This window comes from Gymnogyps californianus, chromosome Z (genome assembly GCF_018139145.2).
Source record: "Gymnogyps californianus isolate 813 chromosome Z, ASM1813914v2, whole genome shotgun sequence".
Classification (NCBI taxonomy): Eukaryota; Metazoa; Chordata; class Aves; order Accipitriformes; family Cathartidae; genus Gymnogyps; species Gymnogyps californianus.
Window position 1 is genome coordinate 18,373,199 of NC_059500.1, and position 9,897 is coordinate 18,383,095.

Consider the following 9,897-nt stretch of genomic DNA (forward strand, 5'->3'; position numbering starts at 1 on the left):
GCAACGAAATCTTGTTTAGTTCCTGTTTGTTGTAATATGCTATGTGTAAAGCCAGTGAATTTCTTTGGAATATGTGTGTATGTATATTGTGCAAGTTCCTGTTTGGATTTGTTATGAATTTGAGTGTGTAGCTGACCTTTTAATTAGGACTTCAATTTTCATTAAATGGCCTTTTCATTCCATTTTCTCATTTCATATAAGGCTATATGGATATCTATAGCATAGGGAGGGGAGGACTGGAAGCTTTATTTTTGTGCCCTGGTGAAGTTTTGCCATCAGCTTCTGTGAAGAAGTTTGTCTTATACCAGGAGAAGTCCTCTGTGCTATATTTAGAAAAGAAATGGAGGCCACTGAAGTTGCTTTGGTTTTTTTTTTTTCCCCTGAGTGATAGGCTTGGCCTTGCCTGCACTCTAGATAGAAAACTGTGATTTTGGATGCTATTAAAATTGAAATTTGAAGGTTTTCTGTTAATAACCAGTGACCAATGGGCATTGTGCACTGAAAGCTTTCTCCTGAGCACTAAACCACACTTATCTTTGGCTTCTTGTTTGGTTCTAGCAACTCTTTGGATTGTGGGTGAACAGTTGAATACATTTTTTTTTCCCTTGCTCTGCTTTTTGTAGGCATTCTTTTCTGGTAAACTAAAAGTGAAGGGGAACATCATGCTGAGCCAGAAATTGGAAATGATCCTGAAAGATTATGCCAAACTCTGAACTGCTTGATCATCTACCACAGCAGTGAAGAACTTCAGAAGATAGAAACTTCAATTAGTTCAGAACCAATGATTGAAACATTTGCAGGCTACTTAACATCAATGTACTGATTCATTATACTGCTAATATACAAGCTGTTTTAATTGCTGTAGACAGAAAATTATGAAATTAACATAACTGTTAATATTGTCCCTTTTTTGTTTCTCAGCAATGGTAGAGAATCATACTTTTCTCATTGCACACCTTTATCTAAATAAAATGTATGTAGTTCTTACAAAGATGCGTATATTTCTATATTAATTCTGAAGAAAATTAAACAATACACCTCTGATATTTCCTTCTATGTGTCTGTCAGTCTTCATTTATATTGCCTTAGATAGACTGTCTAATTTCTATGACTCTAGCTGGTTTATTATTAAAATTAACATTATTTTTTGGTCTTAAGTTCTCATGATCCCTTTAAAACAACTCGAAGATGGAAGTCAGTTCCATTTATTTACATCTTGTCACTATGGGTTTTTTTCTGTACAGGAAAGAACTCTTGAACTTTAGCTCTGCCCACCTCATTTAGACAATCATTTTTATATAAGTTGCTCTTAAAAATTACATGGAAAGTGGTAAGCATTAATTCTTTAGGGGAAGCTTTTTCATCTGAGAGGTATTACCCTGCATCAAAGGCTGTCACTGTAGCCAAATTGTTCTTCATGTAGATTCATTCTCATGAGGGCCACCATCATGGCAGCAGGGAAAGATAGAGTGATTTTTTTCATTTTGTACCTATGGCCGGAACTGAGATAATAGCTGTGGCTGTATGTTTTTGTGAAGAAAGTATGCTCTTTATCACTCATTGTCACATGAACACCTAGAAGTTTGATTTCACCAATGTGACCAACATTTTGTGTGCCCAGTATCTTTTTTTCTCATTCAGACTTGTTCTATGTTGATACCTTTTGAAGAATTCAGGCCGTCTAAGGCTTGTCTCCTTGGTCAGAATAACAAAATCATTTTGCTTTATCTTAGAGGATGGAATTTTTTTTTTTTTTTTTTTTTGTCCCAAAACTGGGAGGTACATCACTGCCCTGACTGTGTGAGTGGACCGTAGCCATTAAAGAGCCTTTTGGGGCTGCAGATGAGTTTGACAGTTTGAGGATAAATTCTACGTGTTGTAATACTGAGTCAAATTCTCCACAAATTAATTTCTTCACAGCTGTACTATCAGCCATGCTTTGATTCAGGCAGAGAAATATGAATCTGAAGTATGTCAACAAGTATCTCAAATAAATTGCATCATGAATAGATGGGAAACAGAACAAGTGTGATGTTCACCACCTCAACGAGGCCATCCAATAGAAATGATTGAGGAAATGTCCTTTAACCACTTAACATTTACGTTTTTCACAGCAGTCATTTCCATGTGTAAGTAGGAGCTAATCATTGCTTGTACTGCCCAGCTTCTATTTACCAAGCAACTTTGTGACAAATAGATAAAGGTGTCTTCTGTTACTTTCTCTTAAGAAATTGTGTAAGAAAGACAGATTGATTGCAGCTTTGTATGTTTATGCGTGCACATGCTACACCAAAAAAAATTAGTTTTCTACGTATAACTTTCCTGTCTATAAATCTATGTATAATGCCATAAAAATATGTGTATTAAGAAAAAGGAACTGTGAGGAACTAACTTTGAGTCTAGGAAAGCAATTATCGATACATCCATTTAAGAATATGGTATTTACTGTAGGTCACATGATCTTGAAAATTCACAACAGGTGATTTTTTTTTTTTTCTCAGCCCCATAGATTGTCTGAAGCCTTAAAGCACTGCCCTACAAGGAGGGAACAGACTGCTAATAAGCCTTTTTTCCTCCCGTTTGGAAGTGGGAAGCAAAAATATTCAGGCAAGGGAAGCTGGTACTGTTGAAACCTGTTGCGATTTAACAGGTTGGAGTTCAGGCTACTAAAGAACATCAGTTTACTAAATGTGTTCGGTGAGGATGAAAGAACAGCCCAAGAACCGTATCGATTATTGGTGCTCTTGTGATGATTTCTGTCCTGCATAGTTTCAGTTGGACACGAAATCCACATGCTTCAGTTGTATCCCCAATACTGGCCTTAATTGAAAACACAGAAGATACACCCCAAAGTTACACTGTCGTTTGACATATACATCCTAGACTTTGGCTTGACTTCAGCTTTTTCCTGCACCGTGACTTGGTCATAGGTCTTAATCTTGGGTGGAACAGGAAGTCCTCCCTACTTTACTGCAAAAGGCTCTTCCTTTTACTCTCCTTACTGGGGCTAATTGAGCACACCTCTCAGCATTGTGGTAGACTCTTTTCTAGGAGCACAATTCAGGTGTTTATTTCTTTCATCTGCTTTGTGGCCTGAATAGCCGTTATTAATGATTTTGGCATGTTGGTTGGCATCTCTACCCCAATGTGTTTACCTTCAGAATGGTTTAGCTAGCTCATGCTAACTAGTAACTTAACCCATTACTGTTGAGGGTAAGGTCACTTTGTGATGTTGAATATATACCTGAAGTGATTCGGAGGTTTTGGTTTTTGTTTTCTTCCTAGTATGTGAAAACCTTCTGTTCATGGTTGCTAGCTTTTAAGAGTAGTATTCTCAGAAACAAGTAATAAAACCAAGTATCTTTAAGAGAATCTGTGCAAGGGAATGTTAGCCAGTTTGGTAAATGGTTGTTGTGGTATGAATGATTCCCAGCTGCTTTCATCTAGAACGGTGTCAGTCTGGTTTGGGGGCTCATGTTTAAACCTGTCCATCTCTTTCATGTGGAGCGTTTTTGGGGACCTTTCTTGTCATCCAGCAGCAACAGTAATTGTATAGTGTTGTGTCCATTTCCACACAGGACCTAGAGACATGCAGCAGCAACACACCACTCTTTTTTTCAGAGTAGCTGCTTCTTTGAATGTTTTTTCTTTGCTAGGGATAAGTGCCATTACCTTGGATTGCAAAGCCCCACTTGTTTGCCAGACATCTCAGATAGCTCTTTAGTGATACTGCTAAATTCTCCAGCAAATAAGGAGGCTTTTACAAGCATCTTAGCAGTAAAATTCTTAACAGTGCATATACTCTATTTAATGTAGAGGAGAGCAAGATTATCTGCTGCTTATTGCAGTGTGTGCTTTATAGTGTTTTGATTAATTCTGTATACATGTAAATAAGGTGCTGTCTGGACATCAGACTTTGTAGAGGTTGGAGGTAAGAATTCAGTTTTTTGTCTTTCTGGAATAACTGAGTTAGTGCTAAACCTGGTGGTGTAAATTGGTGTGATTTTTAATCATGGCACAGTATTATTTTATTTCTCTTTTTCCTTCTCCTTACATTCATTACAGTCTTCATGATGGCTTGCAATTGTGTCCATCCTCCAAAAAGTAAATTGCAGTTCCACTGACGTACATCCTCTTCAGTCATTTGTGGGTCCTCTAATTAAAGCAGGAGAGCAGTAATAATGGATGGGGAAAGTTATATAAGCTTTCTGTCTATTAATATTGGCTTCAGAGAAGCCTGTGCTGAATTTTATGCTTTCTAGTCACTGGAATTGTTCTTAATTAGTTTATTTCAGAGGAGTTCAATACACCTTCCAGCTGTCATCAATAATTACAGATAACAGCTCTTTAAATGTTGACAAGTGCATTCATAATCAGAGAATATTAAAACCAGTAAAATGGAGGAGGAGTGGAAGCATGAGAGAGGGGTAAACTTGAGCAACTTCAGACAGAGAAACCTACATGCTGTCTCCTCTAAGGCTTATTCCTACCTCCCTACAAGCACCACACTCCTAAGGGTTACTTGTATTCTAGTCTGTTGGGCTGTGCTACTTCTGAAAACAACTGTCCTTCATCACTCAAGAGTCACCTTGATAAATTAAAATGCTTTGTAAAATGGAAGAATTCAGTGGTATAATGAAGTATTCTAAGCTGGGTAAATAAGCATTTTTAAATAGTTTAATGTACTTTTTTTTTTTTTTTTTAAAATAAGGCTCTTTAATATAATGCAATATACCCTGACAGAATTCAATGTCACTCAGATTATATCTTGTATTACCCTCCACAAGCCTTAGGGGCGCAGAGCAGCATTCGGAAGGTGATGACTTTGTCTTTACATAACATCGCCACCTTCTAGTATGAACGAAGATCTGTGTAAAGAAAGGGTAAGTCTCATAACATCTCTTTCTGATCATAACCTTTGAAAGGGTAAAGGGAGGAAGGAAATACTAATGTCTCCCAATTCATGCAATGTCTTTCTTCTACTTCAGTTGGTGCAGATATCTTTGTACTCACGTGAGAATGAGTTCTTCATGATGATTCATCTGCAGTAAGAAATTCTGTCCTTTAGGCCATTGGCTCTGTCTCCAGCAGACTGACCTAGACAGCATCGGACATCAGCAGATCTGAAGTCAATTAGGAAAAATATAGTAGACTGTGAATGTGGTTGCATGGATATGATTTCTAGATTACCCTCATGATACAATTCAAATGTTTCATCTGTCTAAAAATCAGTGCATTGAACTGGCATGATAGGATCTTAGATCAGTGGATAGGCTGAGCTCTGTAAGAGGTGGCTCTCTTTGTGTCTCTCACTGAGGACTAGCAAAGTTCCCATAGTCTGCTAAGTTAAATCACATGTTTGAAGGTCACTGTGTCTCAAAGATAGAACCAAGCAAGGTACAATAATATGTAAAGTCCAAATTATATGGTGTAAGGTGTATGTGTCTTGCTAAGAACCATTTTAGAACATTATTTCTCTTAAGTTTCCCTATACTACATATGCCTTGATGATGTCAAGTGCCTTTTTTCACTAGAATTAATACTATTTTAATCAAAAATGGGCATCACATAAGCTGGAAGAGCTATTGAGAATACCCAAATTTAAAGAAATACCTCATTTAGGTTAAGGTTAAACTTTTTTGAATTTCTAATTATAGAAGCATATAATCTCATACAATCTTAAAACATTTTTTAAAAGTTTCAGCAAGTCAGTGTACTGAATTATTCATCTTTTTTAACCAATACTTCCTCTTTCCCCTTCCCTACCTATGCCCTCTCCCATTTTGCCAGTTCTCTTATGAAGGCATGTCAGAAGGAGTGCAGGCATAGGTTAGAGTAGCAATGTCAGTAGTTTATGAAGACTTGGATTTGGAATGGGAAAGAACAGTCTATTGCACCTAGATTTCATCTGGATCTCACTCGACCTTGAGTCAGGACAGAAAGGAAGCTGCCAGGAAAGTCTTGCAGTTGGGATTCCAGGAGTTCTGTCAATTAAGTAAAAAATGGAATAAGTAGACAGGAGTTTGTGTTTCTGTCCACAGCCCACTCAAAAAAGCATGTTACTATAAATGCTAAAAAAACAATCACAGTGAATTGCTGAGGTTTGATTGCATCCTCTAGCTTTACCCAAATAATTTCCTGTTCCTGCAGGGTCCGGGGAAAAAAAAAAAGAAAAGAATGCATTAATTTCATACTAGAGTATAAGAGTCTACAGTGTGGTTAGTGTTTCCAATGTTATTAGGACAGCAGGTTCCCATAGAAAATAGAAATTGAATTGCTGCTTGCATCAATCAACATGGCTAGGTTAAATCTCAAAGCGCTATACAAGGATTTTTCTATTACATTGCTTTTTTGTGTACTGTTCTTTACTTGTACTAGTCTCTTCGTTGAGGTAAAGCGCATGAGACTCATGAAGCTGCCTGACCCTCCTGTTTTCTGCTCCCCTATGTCTGTTTCTTTTCTGGTCAAAACTGATCTGTGCTCTGCACAGTTCAGCCTTCTGCTGTGTGAAGCTCAGCCTGATTTTTATGAACAATGGGCAATGCAGTTCTGGATATCTGCTGTAACCTTAGAGCTCATAATAGCAGAGCTCATAATAGCTATGGTGCTGAAAGCATCATAATCCTGTTAGAAAACGATGATAAAAGGTAGCAGAGTTTCTGACTGAATGTAATACCTGTGGGGTTTTAGGTGTTTCTTTTTTCATAAAGATGAAATGAGGCCACCTGAGGACTATATCAGGGAAAATATAACCTTCTTAGCTCACAACATATTTTAAATGAATTTTTGATTATTTGGTTCTTCAGTGCTGTTTTTCACATACGTGACCAAGCACAGCAGGGAAAACTATAAATGTAGAAAAGAAGAAGAAGAAAAAAAACCCCACCTGTCTGTTGTTTTTCATTTTCTGAGGAAAAAAAGAAAAATTTTAAATGAGGAAATATGTTCCTTGTGTGGTCTGTGACCCACATCACTGATTCAGTTGGGTTAAGCCAATGCCCAGAAGTCATCTATCTGTGAGGCTGGTAATGGTCAACACTGACTAAGCTCCAGGTTGGCTTTAGGAAATTCTTCTGATAGATGATCTTATTCACATCTGAAGTAAAATTAAACATCTGATCACTTGCAGTCATTCAAAGTTCGCGTGGGGGTTTTGGGGGTTTTGTTTTGTTTTCAAAAGAGGTGTGTTTATCTGCATGCCTTTTGCAACTTCAAGCTTGGTGATTAATTCCAGGCCACTTAATGAGGCTGCAATTTCAGTAGTTTTCATGGTCAGCCTAAAATCTGAGGCCCATGTTGTTTATTATCAAAATATCTTATTTTGAAAGGAAATACCAATTTAGAGTCAGAATGGCATGCTTTTATTTAATTTTTCACTATTCCCAAAGGACTGGTGAAACCACTCTTCAGAGGTCGAGCGCTCTGTTAAACAAGTGCCTGCTTGATGATGTGAGATCATATGATGGCCTCTTGCTATTTCCTAGCAGGATTGAGATTAATGAAGGAATTTTCATGGTTATTTATGGCAATTCTTGTAAGCGTAGTAGCCAGTCGTACTAAGCTAGGCTTTAAGAGTCTGCAGCACACAGGTATTTGGGGAAACTTTCTAATGAAGGTCAAGGAGACCTAAGAAAAATTAACTTTTTTTTTTCCCAGTGGCTTAGACACCAGAGGCTGTAATGTATCTGATACTTAATAACTGTCATAAAATAGCCATCAGGTAGCTTTGCACTCAGAAGATTGTAATAAAACATATATAAGCATGTTTCAACTCTTTAGAGCTGTTTGCAAAGCTCCACCAGTAACCGTGTTGCTACAGCCAGTTAGAAAGTCTTTTTTTTTAAATACCTTCTCGATGTCAGAAGTCTTTAAGGAGCTTTTGTGGTTACTGAGATTTTGTAGCTAGGGGACAAATTACATAAAACATTGTTTTCTTGGGCTGATAAAATACTATTTGTAAGTAGACCAAAATGGAGACATTAACCAATACCGAGCTGGGGAGAGCAGTACTCCCACGCAGTTTGCTCTTGCCAAACCATTCTGCCTCATAAGAGGCCAAAAATGAAAGCAGCAGTGGGGTCCTGGATTTTGAAACGCTGGTGGGTGGTAGGTGCAGAGTCTGTTCTTTACATATAAATTTAACCATCATGAAAACAGTCTGGCTGTAAACATCTTTACTATTCTCTGTACTCCAAGAGTTTTAACATGTATATTTAACAGAGCACTGTGTCACTCTGTTGCTAGGTGATTGACAGAGAGAATAACCAAAAGGCATGCTACACTGCGGCTTGTTCACTTATTTTTAAGTAATTCCTGAAGGAACCAGGCTGTACTTTAATGATGTAGTCACTGGTTTGATTGCCTTAGAGTTGTTTTATGAAGAGCAAATAAAAGCAGACCACAAAAGATCATAACGACTCTAATGAATTTGCACATGACTGATAATGGACTGAAGAAAGGTTTCTCTTAAAACCAGCTGTGCAGTTCCTGGCCTCTCAGTCCTGCTCCCCAAGAGGACCTTGCACAGGCAGTACATTCCACAGGCATGCTTGGGAGCAGAGAGCCTGATTCCAGCCAGACTGCAGCGTAACCCTGGATACTGAAATTATAGATTAATAAAAACACTGGTTTCGTAATACATTGCCATTGCCCTCACAATGTATCTCAACCAACTCCTCAGTGATCTGCAGGTAGTAATTACTTGTGTTTCTCCCTTCCGCCAGAGATAATGAGTTACCATGTTTGTTACTAGCACTCCTTTATGCTCTGGTAGTGCCAATCACCATTCTGTTTCAAGTGCTCTAATTATCACGGCTGCATTAACTCAGAATAATTATTCATGTTCTTCATTTAGCTCAAAATTACACCTGGTTTGTAGGTGAAGTAGCAAAATGTGCTTGGACGCATTTCTGGCTTTTACTACAGGTATCGCTTGGCTAATGCAAGGTTTCTAGTAACCTTAGCTGTTAAATGCTGGTGATTTCCTATTTTGATCTCTTTAAGTTTTATTTGTTTCAACATAGATGGACTTGTGGAATTATTGCACTATTTTGCTCATTGATGTCCTTTTTCACAAGGAGTAGTTGTCCTATGTTACGTGCAACAAATAAGAAAATTTTATTGTTAGGGAAAAGTCATTATGCATTTTAGCAATTCTAGCTACATTTTGCAACAGACCTTAGTACATGAGTTTTATAAAAGTTGAAAGCTCTCATGGAAGAAAGAAAGATGCTGCCTGTACACTGTGTCAACGTAGTTGTTTCACGAGTCCCTTCTGTTCTTGGCTGTGAATTGGTGTTTGGAGCCCATGCTGTGTTTTCAGACACGCTGCATATGCATTCCAGCCTCCTTGGTTTTACTGTCAGTAACTGTGTCTTCCTGAGAGCAGCTTTGCTATGCCACTGTTTCCTGCCTGTAATGAGTGATTTTAGCAGATATAGAAGTTGTTCTGTTTGGTTTCTTCTTCATAATGGTAGTTTGAAACTTCTAATGCTTCTTGCTTGGATTTTTAGCATTTATGTGTTTTTAAGGTTATTTTGGAGCAAGACAAACGTTGTGTCAAGTAGCTGAAGTCACCATGGCAGTACAAACTGCACTTTGAGAAACACCAATTTAAAACTTCTCAGTTGACAAATAATTCTGTAAGGTAATTAGTATTTAGTGAAATTCTGCTGATACAAAGATGGGCATGGATGTTATCAGTAATTAATAAATTCAGTGCTATAAATAATGCTCGGTTTGCTCATCACAAATACTGTATCATCACTTTAACTCCAAGCAACAATGCACATTTAAATAATCTATTATTTTGCTTTTTTGTGGTTGTGAAGGAATATGCAAATGTATACACAGTTTGAAATTCTGATTTGATTAACAAGCATTGTTATGTAGACTGGA

The 9,897-nt window shown here is 37.6% G+C and overlaps 1 protein-coding gene across 1 annotated transcript in view; it reads left to right on the forward strand.

The window, feature by feature from the left end:
• Window positions 1-1,056, forward strand: part of HSD17B4 (hydroxysteroid 17-beta dehydrogenase 4) — a 66,991-nt gene extending 65,935 nt beyond the window's left edge. The window contains exon 24 of the mRNA XM_050913374.1: window positions 624-1,056. Coding sequence (XP_050769331.1) covers window positions 624-713 — 90 coding nt within the window. The 3' untranslated portion in view covers window positions 714-1,056. The remainder of the gene's footprint in view (window positions 1-623) is intronic.
• The last annotated feature ends 8,841 nt before the right edge of the window (window positions 1,057-9,897 follow it).